Raw genomic sequence first — 26156 nt, 5'->3', positions numbered from 1 at the left:
GACCGTCCATGGGTAGCTTCTTGTTTTGTGGCATCAATCACTGCTTTCAGAATGTAAGATAAGCCCTGATCAGTTATACGGTGAGTGACATCCCGGGCAGGCACTATGGCGGCTTCCTCAGGAGTTGTCAGCCAAGTTTCCTTCATTTGTTTCATCATTCCATATTGGAGTTACTACAGGGGTCACGGCGTGGGATTCTCTATACTGGAGGGGAAAGCTGCGAAGTCTATTAGGTCCTAAAATGTATTGTTGAAGCCTCTCTGCAATTGTAAAGGGGATGTCTGTTTAAGTAGGGGCTTTCCTAAAATCTCAAAATAACCCCCATACATAGGGTGTCTTGGCACTTCGTTAGCCTTGTTCCTAGCAGTCGAATCCCCAGCAATCCCAAGAACAGGACTGTGCAAAGCATGCTCCACCTGCACCCCATTTATAATCAATGGCACTGCCTGAAATGAAGCCAAGATTGAGCATTAGAGGATTTATAATCCTGCTGCCATGTAGTCCAGCCACGCCTCCAACACTTATTGGCAGATTTCTGTATACTGTGCATAGGCCGAAAGCTGCCAATCAGTGGTGTGGGCGGGGTTATAGAGAGCTCCGCATTCAGAGAACTGCTAGATCTGCACCAGAGAAAACAGTGAATTTATCAAAATGACTGCAAGCTGCCCAGTAGGTGTATACCCTTTTAATTAAGGAGAGTACCTAGGTGTTGGGCACCTTCTGAAAGTTCCTGATGCAAACCCCCACAGGATCAGTATACGTAGCTCTTGCAGATCCTGATCCACCGTCAGTATTTCTCACTTATAATGTAGAAGCAGCGGTACATTCGGCTCCACCGTGCAGGGAATGCTCCACATCACCGGTGCACCCATATAGTGAGAGCGATCGAGCCTCATGCTGCGCTCACTCCCTGTATAATGGCCATATTATACCATTACCTCCTATACAATAAAGCCATATTATACCATTACTGTACACAGAATATATTCTGTTTTCCAGTAAAACCGCAATAACCTAAATTGCTTAACAGAAGGATCCACGAAATCCTCCTCCATCCTGGAGTCCATTATATTGCAGGCTGCATTGAAATAAATAGTTCTGCCTCATAATGCTACGGAGAACAGCGGCACACGGAAAGAGAACGCTTATTTGCATTGCATTTAATGTCTGTAAATCCCTTTTTATATGTCGGAGGGCGATGCTTACACATTTATTGCATTAGAAATGAATCCAGTCTCTGAATATAATGGGTAAAATTACCAGAAGCCGAGGCTCAGTGATGCACATTGCTGCCGGGGAGTACGCCAATAGGAGTCCGAAGCCCAAGTGAGCAAACATCCCTTTAATAGATGATTTGGTTATAGGGGTTGTGCAGGTAGATTCCCCCAGCCTGTCTGACATCCGGTGTGGAGAGGCCACCGCAGGCCGGGGAGTCGCGGAGCAAATGTCTGATGCCCCACCAGCATCGCACACAGACCCTATTAATTAGAATAGGACCCATGCATGGTGCTGGCTGGGCATCAGGACCATGACCTTGGCGACTGTACCGCCATACGTGCAGTGCTGTACCGCCATACGTGCAGTGCCATCTCTCCACACCAAATGTGAGATGGGGGAGAACAGAATTCCAGCACAACCTCTTTAGAAAAAAAAACAAAAAAACCTTTTAAACTCCATGATTTCCTGTGCCAAGTTCTGCTTTCGGTTGTCATAGGGATTCAAAACAAGTCTGTGAAGCATGGAGGTGCAGACTGTTGTATAGCAGTATTGCAGGACATGATGTTGTGTGCCAAAAATATAATGTGCACATATATAAATATGTAATGTGTGTTGCACATATAGTGTACAGTATACTTTTAAACTTGTGTCCTACTCATATAGCGTATGGTAGTTTTTCTTGCACGCGAGTCTGGCACATGTAATGTACGGTAGTTTTTTCTTCACGTGTGTTTGGCACATATAATGCATCGTAGAGTTGTTCTTACACGTGTATGCGGCTCATGTAACATACCTTCGTTTTTTGTACTTGTGTGTTCGGCATGTAAAGTATGGTAGTTTTTTTTTCTAATATTAGTGTTCAGGACATGTAACGTACGGTAGTTTTTTCAGACGCGTGTTTTTGGCATGTAATGTTTAGCACGTAGTTTTTCTTACTTTCATGTTCAGCACATGTTATGTACGGTAGTTTTTCTTACACGCGCTTACGGCATGTAATGTATGGTAGTTTTTCTTCGTGTTTGGCTCCTGTTATGTACGGTAGTTTTACTTTCATTAGTGTTTGGCACCTATAATGTTTGGCACATGTAATGTACGGTAGGTTTTCTTACACGTGTTTTCAGCACATGTAATGTACGGTAGGTTTTCTTACACGTGTTTTCAGCACATGTAATGTACGGTAGGTTTTCTTGCACGTGTTTTCAGCACATGTAATGTACGGTAGGTTTTCTTACACGCGTTTTCAGCACATGTAATGTACGGTAGGTTTTCTTACACGCGTTTTCAGCACATGTAATGTACGGTAGGTTTTCTTACACGTGTTTTCAGCACATGTAATGTACGGTAGGTTTTCTTACACGCGTTTTCAGCACATGTAATGTACAGTAGGTTTTCTTACACGCGTTTTCAGCACATGTAATGTACGGTAGTTTTTCTTACATGCATGTTCGGCACATGTAATGTACGGTAGGTTTTCTTACATGCATGTTCGGCACATTTAGATAAGCCTTGGGTTTCAGATTACACTTTTTCTGTGGAAGGTAAATGCCGTCTCGTTTGATCTGAATCCGCGGTTGGAACAAGTCCCCTGTGATTGCTTCGTAGCAACTTGTTTATGATGATGACGGAGATGTAAATCTGCGCACAGGTATCGTCGCTCCGCATCCGTCTGATTAGCACTTACAGATGCGAAGTCTTGATATTATCCTCTTGTTTTATGTCTGGACCAGAAATTTTTAAAAGTGAAGTGAATCGTAGGCAGTAAAGGATTCGGGGCTGAAGAAGTTTTCTTTTTACATATGACCAAGAGTTTTCATTAACACAAAGAAAATATATGAAACAGCAATTTATTTATTTTTTTTTGTAACTTCTGACATTTCGCAGTCGTCCTTGCGTTTCACGGTTTGGAAAGTTTTCTCCTGATCTTGGATTCTTGCACCCTGATGGAACAGATGGTTTCTGGATGACTTGACATTAACGAAAAGTGTGAAACGAGATCTGCAGCAGGTTTCTGTCCAGTACGTCTTTTTCTTTGAACCCCAGCGCCATGCACCACTCGCTCAGTTTTTCTCGGCGTGTTCCTTTAAGTGCATTTGCTTTTTTGCAATAACATCTTAACATTTTAAATATTAACTCAGTGATCAATGTGACATCCAGGGAATGTTCTCACGTTGACTTTTTTGCATGCGGAAAATCTGCTGTATATTACAGTATCAGTGAATGAGAAATTAAAATTGACCTGCGCTGCGTATGTGAAACCCTCAGCCTGTCCATCTCTACTGCGGATGTCAGTGCGGATTTTATGCAAACGGTAAATCGTGCAAAAAATAAATAGCATTTTTTTTTTTGCATTGAAAATCTGCTGTGTATATGGCATATAGGAACAGACCATGAAGGGATTGTCCAGCCCTGTGCAGTTTACAGAGTCCGAACAGTGCGTCATATACCTGCTGTTAGGATTCGGCTCTGCTTCCCAGTCCGAGCAGTCGTGACGTGACCACAAGTATGCGATTCTCAAACTTGCAGTCACGTTCCGACTTGCAACTTTTCCAAATGGAACATTGAGAAAAGCAGAAATAGAAGAAAATCCGGTACGTGACTGCAATTGTACAAATTGCTGACCCGCGATCACGTGACGATCACAATATTAGGATTCGACAAACTGCAGTGCTTGCCCAAAAAAAATTGCACTGGGCTAGATAACCCCTTTTAATGTTAAATATTTTAGTAGTTGCTTTTTTCTATTGTGTTTTGGTTTATATAATCTGCGGACCCCAAATGAGAGTTTGGAGGTGGGGAGTGGAGTATAAAAGGAGTCTACGAAGAATCTTAGTAAACGTCAATAAGTCAGGGAATAATTTTATTCTGCGAGCAATTTTTTGGTTGCTCACCTTTGGGCTACAGGATGTTTGCTAAACAATAGGCGGAAAGTGCTTCTGCCAAACTCAGACACCAGGATAATTGTCACAACTTGTTTCTCTGAAATTCTATTGAGATCGTACATTCTCTTAAAAAAAAAAAAATATTAATGTAATATATCCCCATGTCCCTTTTAAGTAATGACAGTTTCCTCATAATTCTTCACATATTGACGACTGTATTGTCTTAATTTCTATACCACAATTACAATGACACTATTTACTACCCTATAACACCACTTATTTACTTCCACAATGACCTTTTGCTGTTACTGTTAACCTTTTGTGTATACACCATTTCTGCTAATGGCACTGACATCATTTTATGGCTCCATTTTGGCCAGAGCGCGCAGAACATGCATCTCATTAGCTGCAAAACTTAGCTCAAACTTCTGGAGAAGATGACTGCTAGGTTTAACATGGCTGTTCAGAATATTAGGACTTTTCCTTCTCTTACAGGGCACACCAGGGTTTACGATGATTCTGGGGTATGTGATGTGCAATGTGTGGTCTGTTCTTATCCCTCATGGGCCGGACTAGTTATGTTCCGCCCCCGAGGGGAGAAACCAGGGCTGTCCAGTTATGGACCACCAATGAGTAAGCTTTGTCATGATCACATGACTTATAGTCTGCTTTATTATGATTATTTGCTACCAATGTTAGGAGCCGGATTCCCCCTTTATATTGTGGATGATCACATGGTGCTGTGTGTATATATAGTCAAGTTTCACTTCCCATTTTTCCTGTGTCTCTGCCCTAAGAGTACTATAATTAAACTCCGGTTAATCATTTACTTGACAATTTTTGTGTACATTGTACGTCTCATTGTGTTGTCACAGGTCCCATAAAATGACTTCAATTGTCATTTAGTCCAGAAACTAATTTCGCTCTGAACAATCGACTTCTTAGGTTACCATCTAATGCAAAATTTAGCGCCTTCTGGTAACAGTCCAAACAAGTGTCACAGCGTCCCTTTATGGCACCGTATCCAGTGTCACATCCATACAACTTCCTTACATACCGCGTTGTAAGGTGATGCATATCACCTAGTGCCGGGGACGTACGGCCCAAATCGGAGCTTAGAGGTTGGTGATTTGCTTAAAGCATCATGGTGACCCTATAACGTGGAGCTTTATCCAGTGCGACGTATCTGGCAGATCCTGGTTCTCTCTAGTGCTGGAGTCGGGTGAAATCTGATGAGGAATGATTGAGAGAAGCATCGTACAGAATGACTATGGATGTAAGTAGGTAGGATGGTCACGGTGTCGTTTCTTATCTGTGGCGTTGGGTTTGGATCTAATGATCTTGTGTTATTGGGAGGCTGAGAATAGATTATTTGATGACAAATTGAATGCAAACATATTATTTCCATTTTTAAGATCCCAAACCGCATAAAAAAATAAAATAAATGGAAATAACTACTGGACATATGAGCAGAGACTTGGTTTCTTCTGTACTTATTCACTTCTAAATGTATCTTTATAAAGACCACATTTCCGAATCACCCGTAACTGATAAAATTCTGCATGACTGTGTCAACCACTAGGGGGAGCCTTATAAGTCTTTATTAAAGGGAATCTGTCAGCAGTTTTTTGCTATGTGATCTGAGAGAAGCATGATGTAGGGGCTGAGACCCTGATTCCAGCGATGACACTTACTGGGCCGTGTTTTGCTGTTTAAGTAAAATCAAAGTTTTTATCAGCAGGGGTTTCACTGCATGACTAGGGGTGTCATGCCTCATAGTCCGCCACTGATTGGCTGTGTACATTGTATATTGACAGAAAGCTGCCAATCAGAAGAGTGGGCGGGGTTACACTCAGCTCAGCATTTCTAGCTTTGCTAGAGAAAACTGTGATTGTATCACAACTGCTGCACCCAGTAAACTAAGTGACACATCACTGGAATCAGGGTCTCTGCCCCTACATCATGTTACTTACTGTCAGATTACAGAGCAAAAACCTGCTGACACAACAAAAAAAATGTAATTTATTTAGCCTCCTTCGCTGATCCTTGCACCTGTTACTTTCTGCAGCGCTGTTGTCATATTATTACCCCTGCAGCCAATCAGTGAGCGGAACTGCTCTGCCCCAGTAGACAGCACAAGCTGCTAATGGCCACTAGGCTCACTGATTGGCTGCAGTGCTGTCGACGTGCCAGCAATGCTGCAGACAATAACAAAGACAGACTAGTGGTGCAAAAAAAAAAAAAAAAAATACATTTTTTTTTAGTTTTTTTTACAATTTGTAGCTGATATAATTCTATGCAGCAATTTTTATTTTTGTATGTAGATTTTTTTTCAGCGATAACGAGTTATTTCCACACTCCAGTTACCACGAAAGGACCCACGTTCTCTCTCGCTCGCCCGTTCTGCCCTCTTAGGACTCGCTCGTTATCCGTCTGATATTTTATCTGCCACAAAGATTCAATTCTGTAAATGGCAGAATGTAAGAATAGAGACAGGATTTTCCTGGAGTTTCTTTTTTTTTTTAAAGCTTATAGCAAAAGATATTTTTGACGCCTCCCTGTGATAAAAAATGTAGAAATATTTTCTTTTGGCCAAAAAGGAATTTACTTATAGGGAACGGATTATCATAATGCCAACATAACTGTTCACTTATGCAAAAAAGCATGGCCGCCCCGTGTTCTGTAAATCTGCATGACCTAATCAGACGATGCGGCCGGCATTATAATCCGTCACGTGGCTTTTCAAGGTCGTATAGAATAGGTATAATAAGCCGCTCTTTTAAATGGAAATTCAATATTTCATCCGGGCTGATTACCATCTTCAGACGAGGATGGATAGAATTATTATCTGCGCCTGGGAAATAGATGGGAAGGCTGTTAAAGGGACAGAGCAGCGCCTTCTTACATATGGAAGTAGTGGGATGACTTGTCATCGAGACAATAAAAATATATACGGTAATTTATTTTTTTTTTGTAAATTTCATGAGAAATCTACTGTAAAATCTATAAGCAAATCAGGCTGGAAGTGCACTGGGGGTGTGTGAGAGCACTTAATGGATTGACACGCCCCCACTGCACTTCCAGTCTAATTTGCATATCACTTCTACACTAGATTTCTCGTGACTGCCACATCGGATCTTTGCGAAAAAGGTGTCTTTTTTTATAGTGGGTCAAGTGCCTATACACCTATACTTCCATTTGTGAAAATTTCTGACCGGTTCCCTTTCAGCTTGAAAGCATTAAAAAGACCGCCACCCTGCTTTCCCAGACTCCTGAATGGCAATGACAACCTGTTATAAGAACAACTGACATATCTGCACGGCGCATTTTAATGGAAGGCTCTGATGCCCTTTAGGCACTAATCACCATAATAACTTAAAGGGGTTTTACAATTTCGGAAAACGCCTGTCTCCTGGTTGCAGTTCGTTAAAAAAAAATAATTTTAAATCTCTTTATTCTCCCTTCCGAAGTCCTGCCCTGACTCTCCACCCCTGCTAATGGCGTTTGTTATTGTCTGCAGCACTGATGTCACGTCAAGAGCGCTGCAGCCAATCAGTGACTTTTAGCGAGTTGTACCTTCTGTTCCACTCATTGACTGCAGTGCTGTCAACAAAACGTAAATGCTGCAGACCATAACTGACAGTGGGAGCAGGAGTGGAGACAACATTGGACCTGGGGAGGTGGAGTAATCCAACCATTTAATTTATTTTTGTCTGCTGCCGGGAGACAGAGGTTTTCCAAAATTGAAATGATAGCAGGGACCTGCCCGGATCTCGATTAAAAAGGGTCTGTCTGGGGGTCTATTTGAATGGAGGTTGTGTGTGTGAGCACCTCCTGGTCTATGGGACTGACGGACATACCCAAGTGCTATACCTGCAGTCCCATAGATGAATGAGTGTTTGTGAATGCACTGGTATCAAAGACGACTATGAAGACTCCTGATTTTTATCATTGGGGGTCCTAATGGCCAATACCCCCCAGCAAGTTTTACATTTTTCATCTACAATTTGCTAGAAGTGGGGTCCCAAACCCCTTAATTTTCACTGTGAGAAGCATTATGGAAGAAGCGTCGGTCAAGCCTGTGCGGAGCTTCTCCGAACCTTTAGGACTCGTTAGTCCAGCGCCCGTCAGTTACCGGTTGCCCCACAATCGTTGAATGAAGTGATGCCGCATATGGTTTACGGCTGCTGCATTACAGCTGCTCGCATCGCAGTGTATGGGCGGGGGGGGGCTCGGGACCCTCATTCTAATAATCACTGGGGTTCCCTAATTTAGTCGGTGGTTCTTAGATGTCAGTTTTAGGACAGCTTCCATAACATTTGTGTTATTACAGACACAAAAAAGTTTCATTATGGTGGCTCATGTCTGCGGGCCAGTCCCGGTTACGGCAGAATTGAGACGTGATGTTATCTGGTCCCGTGTGATCCTTGCCCTGATTTTGTCACCAGCCTGTAGGAGTCCTTTATCCCACATCTATATTCAGGACTTGCCTTGACTTACTGAGTGCCGCTGACATTGTGTCATCTCATGAATACCTCCTGGAAATAATGAAGTCGCTCTCTTCCCCCTGTGGTACGGGATGGTGTGGATAGAAATATTCATGATGACAGGGGTTGAAAATTCAATCTGCATTTGTCAAACCCTTTGCTGATGATGGGAATAGCCCGTTTCTACCCAGAGATCATCCATTTCATATAAATCTTCTATTTAGCTTCCAGGCGCTGTCATTGCTCTAACAAGAACGGCCTCAAATAAATGACAAGCATGAAACGCTAAGCATATATGCGCCAACATGTCGCCTTTAATATATGTCAGCGTTAAAATGTGTGTCGCGTTATGGGCTACGTGAATAAACGGAGATGATAACAATACTCATTAATTTAAAACAATTCATCCGTCTCCTAGGGGCCAATGACTAGACGAGGACAGAATAAAGGGATTGAGACTGCAGGATCTGACTACACAGGGTTTGTTTGTAGTCTGTTAACACGGAGACAGAGTTTCCATAGGAGCTTTAAATACAAATGGTTGGAGACTATTCAAAGTTATTCCCAAAAGGTTTGATATTTACAAAAAAGAATTGTTATAAAAGTGGAACTCACATCCAGCCTATATTACTAGGAGGGACACTCTTGTAGGAGTACAAAAACTGGACCGTTCCAAGGAAAAGTGTCCAATTTTTACTCCTATTTTATTTCCGCCACTCCACTGAGTTTTCGCTTTTTTTTTTTTTTTTTTCAATCTATCATACAGTTTCAGAGATACGGGTGTTTTTTCATTTAGTTCTAATCGCTCTGGTCTTTACAAGGGGGCGTATCTCGCAGGATCCTAGGCTTTTAGGCTGCTCCGCAAACTCCACCCCCTTGGTAAAGACCACAACAAGTAGCAGTAAATATAAAGGTCCATATCTGTGGAACCGTATGGCGGATTTTGAAAAGACAAAAGCCGAAACACTCAGGGAAATAGCGGGAATAAAATCAGAGCAAAACTGGTCACTTTTGACCTAGTGACTGATTATCTTTAAAGGGTTACTTCCAAGGTAGGAAATTATCCCCAATCCGTAGGAAAGAGTGTAACTTACTGAACTCTTGGGCTGGACTACAAAGACCCCCAGGTAGCACAAAAATGGGGCCTAGAAGCCCAGAACAGGGCTTTGTTAAGCACCACTTTACATAGAGCGCAGCTGCACATGCCCGAGCTCCACTTCAGTCATTATCTATGAGATTGCTGGAAATAGCGGAGTTCTTTTTTCGCCAGTCCCATAGATAATTAATGGGGGTACAAGCACACTTCTGGTCAATTCACCACAGAGCCGAGCTCTTGATTCGCTGGGGGTCTCGGCGTTCATACCCAAAGTGATCAGTATATTGTCCCCCTATCCTACGGATGGGGGATGATTTGCTATGTTTAGTAAAACATGTTAGAAAAGTCATTCCATTCATATATTTGCATCCTCCAGCCGATACCTGTAGTATAACGGCCGCACAATGGATAAGATTAGAATGTGCGACGTTTAGGACAATAGTGCGAGAGATTCTAGGAGATTTGCCGTCCACATTGCACAAGATCTGTCGGCTTTAGCCAATTGCGAACTGCAATTTATCTTTTATTCGTAGTCAGTGGAGACATAATGACAGACTGAAATCAAAGAGCATCTGAGTTTTGCAGCGACAATTCGTACTGCGGTGTTAATGTAACATTGGGCTGTAATCTGGTTACAATTCAAAAAAAGGTTTTGCCATTAAGAAAAAAGAAGTTTGGCTACTTTTTACTTCCTCCTTAGTCAGAAGAAAATCACATGAAGCTGAAATCCTCATGTGATTTATTTTTATTTTAGGAAACAAAATGTCTTTTGAGGAAAAAAATACTCTTATGGTACCATGCTGTCTCCATAGTCACAGGACACAAGGTTTCATGACTGTGACCCCTGCCCACCAAGGTCCAATACTGCACAATCCTCCATGGAATACACTATATTGACTTTTTTATTGCAAAATTGAGCATATATAAATATATGAAACTTTTGACAGCTGTGAATAGTCATCGCCTGCCATGATGCACTGCAGCCACCTTGGGAGTAGCATTGATACTGATTGAGTAGTACTTGGGATATTTTTCCTTCCTTGACCTCATCCCCTACAGCAAGGTAAAGCTGCTTTTGATTCACTTTCCAGTCTAATACACTGCTCAAAAAATAAAGGGATCACTTAAACAAAATATAACTCCAAGTGAATCAAACTTCTGTGAAATCAAACTGTCCACTTAGGAAGCAACACTGATTGACAATCAATTTCACATGCTGTTGTGCAAATGGAATAGACAATAGATGGAAATTATTGGCAATTATCAAGACACCCTCAATAAAGGAGTGGTTCTGCAGGTGGGGACCACAGACCACATCTCAGTACCAATGCTTTCTGGCTGATGTTTTGGTCACTTTTGAATGTTGGTTGTGCTTTCACACTCGTGGTAGCATGAGACGGACTCTACAACCCACATAAGTTGCTCAGGTAGCGCAGCTCATCCAGGATGGCACATCAATGCGAGCTGTGGCAAGAAGGTTTGCTGTGTCTGTCAGTGTAGTGTCCAGAGGCTGGAGGTGCTACCAGGAGACAGGTCAGTACACCAGGAGACGTGGAGGGGGCCATAGGAGGGCAACAACCCAGCAGCAGGACCGCTACCTCCGCCTTTGTGGAAGGAGGAACAGGAGGAGCACTGCTGAGCCCTGTAAAATGACCTCCAGCAGGCCACAAATGTGCACGTGTCTGCACAAACGGTTAGAAACCGACTCCATGAGGGTGGTATGAGGGCCTGACGTCCACAGATGGGGGTTGTGCTCACAGCCCAACACCATGCAGGACGCTTGGCATTTGCCACTGAACACCAGGATTGGCAAAGTCACCACTGGTGCCCTGTGCTCTTCACAGATGAAAGCAGGTTCACACTGAGCACATGTGACAGACGTGACAGAGTCTGGAGACGCCGTGGAGAGTGATCTGCTGCCTGCAACATCCTTCAGCATGACCGGTTTGGCAGTGGGTCAGTAATGGTGTGGGGTGGCATTTCTTTGGAGGGCCGCACAGCCCTCCATGTGCTCGCCAGAGGTAGTCTGACTGCCATTAGGTCCCGAGATGAGATCCTCAGACTCCTTGTGAGACCATATGCTGGTGCGGTTGGCCCTGGGTTCCTCCTAATGCAGGACAATGCCAGACCTCATGTGGCTGGAGTGTGTCAGCAGTTCCTGCAAGATGAAGGCATTGAAGCTATGGACTGGCCCGCCCGTTCCCCAGACCAGAATCCGATTGAGCACATCTGGGACATCATGTCTCGCTCCATCCACCAACGTCACGTTGCACCACCGACTGTCCAGGAGTTGGCGGATGCTTTAGTCCAGGTCTGGGAGGAGATCCCACAGGAGACCATCCGCAACCTCATCAGGAGCATGCCCAGGCGTTGTAGGGAGGTCATACAGGCACGTGGAGGCCACACACAATACTGAGCCTCATTTTGACTTGTTTTAAGGACATTACATCAAAGTTGGATCAGCCTGTAGTGTTTTTCCACTTTAATTTTGGGGGTGACTCCAAATCCACGCCTCCATTGGTTAATAAATGTGATTTACATTGATGATTTTTGTGTGATTTTGTTGTCAGCACATTCAACCTTGTACAGAACAAAGTATTCAATGAGAATATTTCATTCATTCAGATCTAGGATGTGTTATTTGAGTGTTCCCTTTATTTTTTTGAGTAGTGTACATTATCCTTTCACTTTTGTTAAACGCATTTCCTCTTCCAGCACTATAGGAGTCGGAACTTCCTTTCTATAACTTTCCACCTTACATGGATCTGAACTGAAAGCCCACCTTTCTGTAAGGCTGGTATGCAGATTAATAGATGGGAGAGTTGGAGTAGAGAAACAAATTCACAATATTTTTTATCTCGCAGCCAAGCAAAAGGTTTGGGCTATTGAATTCCAGCCATACCTATGTCCCCCGACATAAGATGATCGGCCGATCCCACCAAAATTGCCGGGATCAGGTGACTTATCTGTATGGGGCTCTTACTCTCAAGCTACTTTACTGTTTTGTTTTTTTTCCTGCCCTGCAATGGGTTTCTATGAAGCATTGTATTCCGCATTGTTCGGCCATTCTTCTGCTTGCAGTAAGGCGGCTGGATTTCCGCGATCTCCTCCAACCACCAGGTTGCACATGAATGAATCAGTGACAGAAGTAGGAGGGGATCTGTACTAGTTTGACTGATCCATGCAAATGTTCAATTGTGTGGGGGCAGGGATGTGCATATACGACAGGGAAGAATAATTTATATCTACCCCCCTCGCCTTTGCTAATGTACAGAGGTCATAATAAACCTGATCATTAGGCTCCTTTTAGAATAAATGCCTATTGCCGACGCTGAGCTGTGTAGAGAATGGATTATATTGCCTGAGAATATGAAACACACATGATTTATTTATTTTTTTCTTATGAAATCGATTGTCCGGTCCTATGGAAATAAAGCATTATCACGGTATAATAAAATATGCAGCGTTATGCTTTTGTGTTTCATTGTGCAATAGTTTTAAGGTCTCTGCTTCCTGTGGGTAAATGAAATATTCTTGTCTCTAGATGAAAACCTACTCTGATTGTCTTCTGTATAGACGCGAAGACAACAATTTATGGTTTAATTTTAGATAGGAAAAAAAAAACATTCCAATCTAAAATAAACATACCAGTTTCTTCTATTTCCCTTGTATCATCCTAAAGGTTTCGTCTCCCGATGTGTCTTCAGGAGCGCACTGCTCGCCGGGCTGCTGACTTCCTGGTTCCCGGGGGAGCTGTGTGCTCCTGATTGACAGTTCTTGTCGCACCACTGGTCTGAACTGTGTCCTCCGATACTGCTACATGAGACTTTTCCTCGGTAGCATTGGATGTACAATAGGGCTGACTGCATGCTTCAGTGATAGCAGCCGGCCTCAGGGCGGTGCTTACAAGCTCTCTAGGGCAGTGCTTACAAGAAGCGGTGGCCGTTCATTTTGGCATTGAGCAGGAGACCAAAAAAATGAGAAAAGCAAGGATAGGTGGAGAAACAAAGCAGGGAGAAGTAGTAGTAATAATAATAATAATTTTTTTATTTTTATAGCGCCAACATATTCCGCAGCACTTTACAATTTTAGGGGGGACTTATACAGACAATACAGAATAAGCATATCTCAAAAAGTAGTAAGTAAATTGCAAATTATCTTCAATTTTTAACTATTTAGGCTGCCTATAGCCATTAAGGCTTTGTACACTTCTAGTTTTGCTTCAGTAGCGCTGCATATTTTCCTCTCTTCAGAGTCCAGGTGGTCTCCGATTTTTCGGTTGGTAAGTATGCTCCACCTGGAGTCTGAGGTTCTCTACTGTGTACTCAACATATGATTCCTGTTGTGAACAAAAAAAAATTCTGTATACTATATTTTTACTGAGTCCCTCTGTATAATAAAAGCACTTCCATACAGTAAGAATAAAGTCAGCGCATGCTGAAAAGACACTCTTAGCATACGCTGATGGATGCATTTTGTGTGTGTGCAGGCATTTTCCCATGATGATTATTTAGAAACTGTTCACGTCTATATTTTTACAGGTTATTTTTATGAACAATCTTCCTTCTGTCCTTTTACTTCTTGTTACTTATACATTTGGTGCTTTGGCAAAATATGAGACACTAGAACAGGGATGTCAAACTCAAACACACAGAGGGACAAAATGTAAACTTTGGATAAAGTTGAGGACCAACCAGTATACAGTATAATGGGCCCTACAAAGTCCTCCATGTAAGATAATGGGCCCCACATAGTCCTCCATACAGAATAATGGGCCCCACATAGTCCTCCATACAGAACAATGGCCCCCACATAGTCCTCCATACAGAACAATGGGCCCCACATAGTCCTCCATACAGAATAATGGGCTCCACATAGTCCTCCATACAGAATAATGGGCTCCACATAGTCCTCCATACAGAATAATGGGCTCCACATAGTCCTCCATACAGAATAATGGGCTCCACATAGTCCTCCATACAGAACAATGGGCCCCACATAGTCCTCCATACAGAACAATGGGCCCCACATAGTCCTCCATACAGAATAATGGCTCACATAAGAGTGGAGGTTCTGGTGTCACGGGCTAAATAAAACCACCCTGAGGGCCAGAGTTTGACATGTATGCACTAGAAGTATTCCGTCACTATCAGACTACACATGTTTTTTTTGTAGTCTGTTACCATGGAGACACAAGTAAATATGAGCTGTAAACATAACCGTTTTGTGTCTTCTTCTTCTCAGTCTCTGGATCTTGTTGCCTCAACACAGTAAACTTAAAGTTCATATTGAAGGTGGAAATATTCTTTAATGTTTAAAGCTTTCTCCTAAGTTTTTTTTTTTCTTTTACGCAAACAAAACCGTATTTATATTGACTTTCTATTAGTTCTGCCGCCTGTATTTATTCAATATAAATAGATATTCACTTTCCAGTTATCGTCTCTTCTCTCAGTACCTCCGTCTGTCCCCATGTTGCTCTGTGCACTGTTATGAGTATTTTTGGCCTTAGATTAACCGTTGGGTTCTTACATTAAAGGGGAAGAGCCGCCGAACTCCCCCCGCGCCCGTGAATTGCAGATAAAGGTCAATAATAATCCATGAAATGTTCCGTTTGCTGCGATCTGTCAGAACCGTCTCCTTTTATGAAACTGATAAAAAATGTGTGTTGTGAGCCGTTTTTCAGGCAGATGCGTTGTGGCCCTTTGCTAACAGCCGAGCATAGATTATCTCTCCCCTCGGTCGCCTGTGCATGAATCAGTGTATTTGCAGATCACCTGAGGCTTCTTTCTCATTTTCTTGAAATTCCAGGAGCTGCAATTTGAACGGCTCACCAGAGAGCTGGAGGTGGAAAGACAAATTGTTGCCAATCAGCTAGAAAGATGCAGACTGGGAGCCGAGTCGCCGAGCATCGCCAGCGTAAGGTACACATTTTAATGACTGTTTGCTACCATACTGTGAAATGGCCATTTCCACGAAGCAGCCACCGCGCATAATTTATTTCACTGCTCACTCGCTGCTCTACTTGCTCGTTGAGAGTATTTATAGGTTAATGTTGGAACTTTTACAAAATAAATGTACGACTTTACTTTCCATCAGCCGAGTCTCATTGTGCATCGTTTTCTTGCACTTTACAATAGGATCAGGGTGCTGGTGCTGGTTTTTGGCTAACCACAAGGCCTAATGGGCAACGAAGAGTTAGCGTGTTTGTTTAGAAGTCAGGAAAAACTGTGACAACCCCAAAGGGAAGCTAAAATTGGTGTCCCTATGGGTTGTCAGTGTGGCTGCCAATCTCACTAAGAACATATGTGCTTCACCCCAGAGCCTCCAACAAAAGTTCAGCTCATCGTTCTCAGAAGCTGAATCTTATGGCTCCAAGCTCCCCCCTCCAATTCCTGCTTAAGCACCCTACCCCCCACTTTATTCCGCCAACTGTTCCTTTTCCAAGTATCCCCTCGTCCAACTTTTTCACCGCCTCTGACTTTTCTTTGTCCCGCCTCTGACTTTTCTCTTTGTCCCGCCTCTGACTTTTCTCTTTGTCCCGCCTCTGACTTTTCTCTTTGTCCCGCCTCTGACTTTTTTCTTTGTCCCGCCTCTGACTTTTTTCTTTGTCCCGCCTCTGACTTTTCTTTGTCCCGCCTCTGACTTTTCATTGTCCCGCCTCTGACTTTTTTCATTGTCCCGCCTCGGACTTTTTCCATTGTCCCGCCTCTGACTTTTTTCATTGTCCCGCCTCGGACTTTTTCCATTGTCCCGCCTCGGACTTTTTTCATTGTCCCGCCTCGGACTTTTTTCATTGTCCCGCCTCGGACTTTTTTCATTGTCCCGCCTCGGACTTTTTTCATTGTCCCGCCTCGGACTTTTTTCATTGTCCCGCCTCGGACTTTTTTCATTGTCCCGCCTCGGACTTTTTTCATTGTCCCGCCTCGGACTTTTTTCATTGTCCCGCCTTGGACTTTTCTCATTGTCCCGCCTCGGACTTTTCTCATTGTCCCGCCTCGGACTTTTCTTTCAACAAATATTTTTTTTTGACAACCTTGACTATTTTTTTTCACCAACTCCCATTTTGCCCCCCTCCTCCAAACTAACTTCCCAATTTTTTTATTTTGCAAATGTTTTTTCTTGCCACATGAGCTGCTTCTATTTTTTTTTCCTATCATTATTCATTATGCAGCGCTAACCCCACGTGTTATAATTTACAGATTCCCCATCTAAGATAACCAGTTTAGCTGTTCTCTCCCTTTGGAAATCCTCAGTGCAGACGTTTTGGCTGGTTACATGGAGTGGAGATATTATCTAGACTCTGTATGACTGTCTTACAGATGTGACTAGTTTTGCAAGTTTCACTAGGTCTTCTGATCTCTCACACTTGGAGTGATGCCACAGACATATAGTTATTACCATTTAGCTCAGTTTAATGTGGAAGCTTCAATGTTCACAAGAAGTAATGGAGTTTTACGTTTACGTTTTTTTTATGCCCACAAGCTTGTGCCAAGGAGAAATAAGCGAAATAAGAGTTACTTACCATCCGCAGATCCAGCGATGCCTCTGGTCTTTGTTGACAGGCGGCAGCGGTGACCTGATAACTTCACGGTACATGACCTCTGCAGACAGTCTTTGGGCTAAAAGAAGAAATGCCTATATAGATGGCACATACTGCTGAGATCAGTGATTGCCTGTTAATAAAAGACCGACGGTAACAGTGAAGAGGCATTGCAGGACCTGCGAAGGGTGAATAATAGGGATGAGCGGACCCATGGAAGTTCGGGTTCCTACCCGAACGTTGTCTCGAGGCCTGCCACGAGGCCTGCCACGAGGCCTGCCACGAGGCCTGCCACGAGGCCTGCCACGAGGCCTGTCTCGAGGCCTGTCTCGAGGCCTGTCACGAGGCCTGTCACGAGGCCTGTCACGAGGCCTGTCACGAGGCCTGTCACGAGGCCTGTCACGAGGCCTGTCACGAGGCCTGTCACGAGGCCTGTCACGAGGCCTGTCACGAGGCCTGTCACGAGGCCTGTCTCGAGGCCTGTCTCGAGGCCTGTCTCGAGGCCTGTCTCGATCTCGCAAACAATACCTCACACAACCTGTGGAGAGGAGTGGCTCTGTTTTTAGATGAAAGCAGCCATGTTTTTACAATTCTGTACTTCCTCCTTAAGGACTTGTTCACATGGGAGGGATTATTGATTGGGATCTGTATGTTGGTCAGCGACTGATCTATCGGACGCTATTCCCACCTGGTCGTCCTGATGGAGGCGGCAGATCTGTGGACAGACAGGACTAGCGCAGTTGCACTTAATGGGCTTTTTAGGTGTGTGAATGTAATTGACTGGAGTCTTCTATTTTCCATCTAATCTCCAGTGAATTCTTCCACGTTGGGTCATGCAGTCACTTTGAAGCAGCTGACGGAGGAGAAGAGACATAACAGCGCGTTTCTCATGGCAGTTTATCAAAATATATTGTATATGTACATAAATCTGAATAAATCACCCTCATTATAAATGAAAGTCTCATTGAAATGATAATCCCCCTCGCCCGTGGAAGCGCAGCGTGTAGGAGGGGAGCTCCGGCAGTGGAGCAGAGAGTGGTACTGCCATGCACATTGTGACCGGGCGATGCAGCTTTCTGAATAAACTCCGTATACTCCCATATGTTTCATCACAGCTTTATGAACTCTGCATTACTTCATGAACCCCCCCAACCCCCAATATTTACTATCTTGTCAGGCTCGGCTCCTGTTTTGGATCACATAAAACTGATCTGTAACCAGATTTCACAATACAAACTAAAAACCCTATTTACTGTAATAATGTAATTAGACCTGTTGGGGCTGGTGTACATACTCAGAAATCCATGCATAATCCTTTTATGAATGAACTTTTTAGGAGTCGTGCTCTGGTTGGACTCTTAAAATATGCTCATATTTCTTCGTCTTGTGCAGCTAGTCTGATGTGGATCTTCAAAGTAAGTACACCAGGTCATCATGTCTAAGTGATCGATTTAATAATGTATGCAGTTTGCATAGTGAAGTAGGGCGACAGGTCTGGTTTAAAGGGGTCTTTCCTAAGATAGATCTGGGATTCGCTGGACTTGTCAAGGCTGGCTGTACACACCATATAGCTATCAGCCAAACTCTCATCCTGCCGACAACTATTCCTTCCTACCACTCAATGTCCAGGCTTGGCCAAGTCTTCTCAATGGAGAGAGGGGCATAAGCCCATGACCGTGTCTTTCGGCATTGATTTCTTTCATGTAGGAGATGGAGAGTTGAGATCCCCAAACACATTGTCCTGCTAAAATTGTAGAGTTTGGCTGTCAATCATCTAAAGTGTCTGACCGTCTTCATCTTTGTACATCACATCTTGTGTTATCCAGTTATGTATTCAGTTATCAGCCTGAATACAGTGTAGGTGTGCACTAAAAATAATGAGATGACTCTGTTGATCTTGTCCCGTTCCGTGCAGCAAAGCTGCAAGTCTGCCGAATATAACAGTAGTCTTCGCCATATGTTCTGGATATGTTTTATTAGATTTAACTAATAGACTTTTCTCAAAACATGTTCATATTTGGAAACATTGGTGATTATAAACTCCCCCTCGCACCGGTTACTATATCTAATGCATCTGGCACGGGCTACATTCTTTGTGAAAATGACCTAGTTCAGCACGGTAAATGCTGTAATAAGATTTATAAAAAAATGGAAACACTGACACAATAATCACATAATTTCCAGATTGCACAAGTTTCACGGTTACTTCGCTTTTCTTTACCGAGTATAATAGGCAATAACTGAAATGGTTTTCCATGGTCGCGTAACATTTGGTTCTCACTTTTGCATCTTCTTTGCCAGTGATAATACTAATTTATGTGGTTTTCAGGACCATAATCCTCTCTACACATATGATCGGTAAGTTGATTAGAGTTGAGCAGAAAGATTGGCAGGACCCTTGGTAGTCCACGGCCAGAGGACAAGAGCCCTGCAGATCTGCTACCGCCGGTTGGCCTACCTGGCACCCCTTCTGACTACTAGGTGCCGTGACGTCATTAGATTGCGGTGTTGTGCCGGATCTACTAGTCAGAAGAGGGACCAAGGATACCGGTGGGTCGGAGGGGGCTCTGGTTCACAATCTTTTTAGCTCAACTTTGGTTGTTTTAGAATGAAAAATTAGTTTTTTTTTTTTTTGTTTTTATTTATTTATTTTTTTTTTTCATCCAGAAACAGCGCCACTTTTGCCCTAAGGACATTTCTGCTATTGCCTCTTAGCCTCATTCAATTAAACAGATGAACCAGATAAGAGTGGTGCTGGTTTTTTTTTTTTTAGAGTAGGTAAAAAGGTAGACCCTGTTCTCCATATATCATACATAGCCTGACAATCTGTTGATGAAATCCTTCCATTCATTTTCTTGAGACATGAAATCACCTTCTAATATTATGTCTTTTTCAGATATCCTTAATTATATGCAGAGATCTTATATTCTCAATTTTTAGAGATTGTCGGGAAACTTTTTTATTTTCTGTGCTTCCCCTTTAAATCCTTTGCGGAAGTTAACAGAACATTTATTGTGTGGGTTCGGAGGTTGCATAAAGTTCACAATATAAATGCGTCAGCTGACGGCCGTCGCGGTACGTGGCCCGGGGCCAGTATTCCTTGCTGGTCGTCTTATAATATATCTGCGGCTCGTTTATGTCTTTTATTTTCCTTATTATTGCTCTTCTGATGCTTTTCTATGACACTTTTATGCTGCTTATGGGTTTACTAGTTGTTGATGATCTTGAACTATTAAACCCCCCGTACCAGGCACCAAACCTCCGGCCAAGTGTTCTGTGCATTCACCGAGGCATCGATCAGCGGTCAGAGCTTCCCGTCTGCCGGACCATATTATTTTTATTATTATTGTACTGCAATTTACTGAATCACAAAGCATGATAAAGCCTTTTTTAATTACTTCGGTTCATTGGCATTCCGGGGCTCGCTCATTACTGCCACAAGTCAATTTTGTCCAGGATGTCGAATATCCAAACAGGAATGTTGCCCATCAGCTGGAATTAAAAATGCACGTCTTAATCTGCGGAAGGACAGGCTGGTGCCTAAGGTGTTTGCTGCAGCCACGTACTCTTGTTAGAGGAGGATTGGACTTACTGAAGCATTCTATTAATACCGGCAGAAGACTAACACAAATCTTCACCTTCTTTCCCAATTTAGAAGAGTTTTTATAAACGGGGACTCTAATGTCCTTATAGTGACCTTCTGAGAAAAAGCATTTAAAGAAAAAAAATATGTTTCCGTTCACTGACCACAGGCAGAGATATTTAAATTGGGTGGGAATTAAACACCAAGTATAACGAAGTCGCCAAAGTTAATTTCCTGGTCGAAGAGGGTTGATTTAGTGCAGCAGATACCTGGTACTGTGATCCAAAAATGACCCAGCAGTAGGGATGAGCGGACTGGTGGAAGTTCGGGTTCAGTTAGCTGACTCAAACTTTTGACAGTTCGGTTTGGGTACCAGAACAATACCCGAACTTCAACCAGAACCCAAACCCCATTGAAAATAATGGAGACCAGAACTGGTAACAAGAAATAGTCTCTCTGAAGCTCGGGTTTGCCCAGCTGTAGCCAGCGGCTCTCTGTGTTTCTTGGTTTCCTGTAATCTGTTTTTTCAGGATTTTGAGCGGGTGTTAACTTGTGATTTTGGTATCGCCTAGCCATTGGATTTAACTTGCTCCAATCATTGCGAAAAGAGTGATAAGGAACACCCAAGATTGTAGCTCTTGGACCATCTTGACCAAAACAAAGGTGCATGTGCCCGACCTTATCTACATTCATTGTCTTTGGGGCAGTCCGAGAAAGTAGAGTACAGTACTACGCTATCTACTACAGTCCAATTGATAATAAAGGGAGCGGAATTCAAGCGTGTGATCAACTCTACAAAGCCCCATTTTTGGGTTTCCCAAAACCCGTACTGGGGACTCCAACTTTCGAACTCCAGTGGTCATTAAGTTCTCCCCATCCCTTTGATAGGAGATGGCTAGCAATTTTGTAAATCCCCTTTAAAAGATTTGCTTGATGTCTACCGCAACCTCATGATTTAAGAAAATATCCCCTAACCAAACAATAAACGAAATTATGTCAAATTCTAAAAGTCGTTCAGCCAATAGACACTCCTCCTGGCCCCCGATACACATGCACGTTCACCTTGGCTAGGCACGTGCTTTCAATAGGGAGAGAGGACCAAGTCACTGTCAGACCCTTTTGCTTTAGTTACAACATGAAAATAAGCAAGTTTGCAATTGACTTGCTCTTTTCTATCTGCTGTCATTCTCCTGCTCACCACTTCTAGAAGAATCAGACATATTGAAATCGTGTAAGAAGGCTGAACGTAAATGGACATGGGTAATTTGAGTTAGTTTTTATTATGTAGAGCACACTTTTCTAGCTTCCGAAACTTGTTTTGGGACTCGGACTGCTAGTATAGCATACATGCACATTCCCTTTTTCCATGCAGGGAGCGATGTGTTGCCGCCAACGATTTTTTTATTTTTTTTTAAAATGAACTCCGACATTACCCGTCCAATCAGTTGATCGGCTTTATGTTCCCACCTTGTAAAATTTCTCAAGAACCTTCCCAACAAATGGGCTTCTTAGTATATAGAACAGTTGTGCGATACCCGGGCGGTGGAGATCCTGGAACTTCAGTCTTTAGAGAATATCTGCAGATCTGTTGCACTCGTGTCCTATCTGCAAGTGATGTGCAATATTCACAGATGATTACTATTACCGAAGCCTCGGGATCTCTGATCACAGCGATCACATTGAGCGGAATCGCGCACGTTGTAATCTGCTATAATGCGTTCTGCTCCCGCGACTGTTAATTAGCCGTTCCTGGTGATACAAGTAGCAGTTGCGGAGGGTTTGTGCTGCCACACAAGTATAATCATGTAAACAGAATTAAAGAGAAAAATACTGCTCATCTGCAGAAAAATACGCCTCGCTAACAAGTATTTTCCTTCCACTGTTTAATAACTGCGTGGGTGGCTCCGTGATAGGAAGGTTTCATCGGGGCACCGTTCAGAGCGAGACTTGTTTCACACATCATTCCAAGCAATTTTTACTGTTTTTATTTTTCTGAAATAACGTACATAAGGAAAGTTAGATCGGCTCTACAGGTTAATTGTGCCTTCTAATATAAAGTCTACTGATCTTCTTTTCCGTTTTGTATTCGTTACTTGTAAAGATAATATTATTTAACCGCCTTCAGCTCATGCCATGGAAACTTGATGGATGAACACTCTGTAGTAAGATCGATTTTGTACAAGCCTAGATAGGTCCACACGGATCTTCTCCACCGTTATCTTGATTGTATCAAGCCATCGGGTTGCTGATCTTCCACTTCGCCTTGTTCCTTCTATTCTTCCGACCATGATGTTCTTCTCCAGTGATTGCTCTTCGTATGATGTGTCCAAAATAGGCAAGATGTAGCTTGGTGATCTTTGCTTCAAGTGACATGTCCGGCTTGATTTGTTCCAAAATTGATTTGTTTGTTCTTCTTGCCATGCAAGGTATTGATAGCATCCTTCTCCAGCACCACATTTCAAAGGCTTTGATTCTTCTTCTGTCTTGTTCCTTTATCGTCCAGGTTTCACATCCTTATGTTAATACTGAAAAGACTAAACTATGTATGAGCCGTGTCTTCGTCGCCAGTGAAATGTTCCTCGATTTAAAGAACTTGTCCAGTGTCTTCATTGTTGATTTGCCCATAATTATTCTCCTATTGACTTCCGGTATCATTGCTGCATCTTGAGAGGTCATTGATCCCGAGTAGGTTGAAGTCCTTTACAACTTCCAGTTTGTCGCCGTCCATCTCAAATGTGTCCCAGTTGTACCTGGCAGTAGTCCGTATGTTTGTCGTCTTTGTATTGCGTAGGAGTCCCATGTTTGAGCTTTTCATCTGGACACTCCATGATAAGTCGTTCATTCCATCTACGCTTATTGCTATCAATGTTGTATCGTCTGTGTATTTAAGATTGTTGATGATTGGGGATGGGCGGACCGGTGGAAGTTTTGCTACCTGAACCGAACGTTTCAGAAACTTCGGTTCGGGTATCCAAACTTCCACCAGAACCCGAACCCCGTTGAAAACAATGCAGGCAGAAACTAGTGGGTAGAGGAAAAAAGAATCCTATCTCCTATCTCCCTACCGGACTTCAGGGGAAAGTTCGTGTTCGATGTTCAGGCCCGAACAGTGACTGTCCAGTACAACCCTCTACCTCTCCCTCTTCTTCTTGCTCTCTTCCTCTGCACCTTTTTACCCCTCTCTCCCCACCGGACTTCAGGGGAAAGTCAGTGTTTTGCTCTCAGGCCCGAACAGTGACTGTCTGGTATGAACGCCGAATATTTCTGTTTGGGGTTGTCCAGCAATTTTGATTCCTTCTTTTTTTGCAAGTTCAGCCTTCCTGAAAATAACTTCTGCATATAAATAGAAGAGAAATGGTGACAGGATGCCGCCTTGTCTGATGCCTTGCTCTTCTTTGAATCGTGTTCCATTCGGACTGTTGCGTCTTGGTCGATGTAAAGGTTCGTAATGAGGCTGATCAGATGGTTTGGCACACCTATGTCCTTCATTTTATTCCAAAGTTTCTGGTGATCAACACAGATGAAAACTTTGCTGTAGTAGATGAAGCAAAAATAGATCTCCTTGTTGTATTCTTTGGCCTTTTCCGTTATCCATCTAATGTTAGCAATAACATCTCTTGTTCCTCTGCCTGTTTTGAATCCTGCTCGTTCCTTTGGCAGCTCTTTGTCAAAGTAAGGCTGTAGCCATCTTTGTGGGATCCTCAGTGGTATTTTGCTGGCATCCGGTATGAGCGCAATAGTGCGATAGTTTCCACTGTCGATAGCATCTCCCTTCTTCGGAATAGGAATAAACACCGATCTTGTCCAGTCTTTGGGCCATTTACCAGTTCTGTTGACACAGGGGTGTGATGACATCAGCTGCTGCTTCAGAAGACTTTATTAGCTCTATTGGAATATTGTCGCATACAGGTCATGTGACATGGTTTTTTTGACAGAAGCTTTATCGGAGCAACGACTTCATCTTTCAAGATGTTCGGTTCGCTCTCATTTCCAGTCTGTTTCTTCCGATATAATGGAGTCGTTCTTGTAGAGGTGCTCGGTGTATTCTTTCCTTGATCTTTTCTGGCTCCGTTTGTTCCCATTGGTGTCTTTGAACATTCCCACTCTTGGTTGAAACTTTCATTTTATCTCTTTGATCTTTTGGTATGCCTTCCTGGTCTTGGCCCCTCGGATGTTTGCTTTCTAGCTCTATACATATCTTTTGGTAATAAACTTCTTTGTCTGCTCGATTAGCTCTCTTTAGTCTTTTACTGATGTTGTCTGCATCCTGCTTGTTATGTTTTGCCTTTGCCATTCATCTTTCTTCGATGATCTTTAGGGTCTCCTCTGTTAACCATGGTAGGGTCTCTTCTGCCTCTTGTTTATTGTCTTAATGGCTTCTTCAGTAATGATAGTCTTTTATCTGTGTCCATAATTCCTCAGGCTTTATTTCATCATTGTACAGTGATATAAATCAGTTGTGCTGACCGTTCCAAAAAACTTAAGGTATGTTGGTCAAATCGAAGTTGGAAACGACCTGTTGTCTAGTCCATTTGCACAGCTTGATGCTAATCTTTTCGGTCAAATGTTCATCATCAATTCCACAGTCAGCTCCTGGCCTTGTTTTCGTGGTAATGATCAACGACTTCTACTTTGGCGAACACATATGTAGTCAATTTGATTCTTACGTGCTCTTTCGGTGATGTCCATGTGTAGTCTCTATTTGTGATTTTGGAAGAAGGTGTTCATAATCGACAGTTGATTTGTTGTACAAAAGTCAATGAATCTTCCTCTTCCTCCAGCCTCATTTCGTTCACCAAGTCCAAAGTTTCCAACAACAATTCCATATTTGCCGCAGCCCACTTTGGCATTCAAGTCTCCCATAATGTATCTTAGAGGGGGAAGTGGCTGCAGACTCTGTAAATGTTCGGAAACTACAAGAGTATATCATTACAGGGGTATTTTCAAGTTTTGTCTTGATTAACTCATAACTCTGCAGTGTCCATACAGTCTCCTTCCTGGTGTCTGACAGGACGTGCAGATCTGTAGTATTAGTACAACTGTAAGGCTATGTGCCCACGATGCAGAAATGCTCCGGATTTTTTCTGCATCTCCCTAGCAGGAAAAAACGCATGCGGATTTTACATGCGTTTTTCCCGCCAGGTAGAAGCGTTTGTGAAGCGTTTTTGCATGCATTTCTGCATGCGGGTTATCAAGCGCTTTTTCAAGTGATTTTAGCATCACTTGGAAAAGTGCTTGACAACTTGGTCACACTATATAAATCCATGCAAACGGCATGGATTTATAGTAGTGTGACCAAGTTAGTTAAAAGAAAATAATAAAATGGTGAAAAATAAAACATTATACTCGCCTT

The 26156-nt window shown here is 42.9% G+C and overlaps 1 protein-coding gene across 9 annotated transcripts in view; it reads left to right on the top strand.

The window, feature by feature from the left end:
- Positions 1 to 26156, top strand: part of PKP4 (plakophilin 4) — a 276139-nt gene that overhangs the window by 98648 nt on the left and 151335 nt on the right. For 8 of the 9 annotated variants that reach the window (XM_073647131.1, XM_073647128.1, XM_073647130.1 and 5 more), the window contains one exon: positions 15489 to 15601. The exons of the other annotated variant lie outside the window; for it this stretch is intronic. In XM_073647131.1, coding sequence (XP_073503232.1) covers positions 15489 to 15601 — 113 coding nt within the window. Of the gene's footprint in view, positions 1 to 15488; positions 15602 to 26156 lie in introns of those variants that run through there. 9 annotated transcript variants of the gene reach the window in all.

Source organism: Phyllobates terribilis, unplaced genomic scaffold (genome assembly GCF_046119375.1).
Source record: "Phyllobates terribilis strain yellow unplaced genomic scaffold, ASM4611937v1 Scaffold_9__5_contigs__length_417890890, whole genome shotgun sequence".
NCBI classification, from domain to species: domain Eukaryota; kingdom Metazoa; phylum Chordata; class Amphibia; order Anura; family Dendrobatidae; genus Phyllobates; species Phyllobates terribilis.
This window is presented reverse-complemented; position numbering and strand designations above follow the sequence as displayed.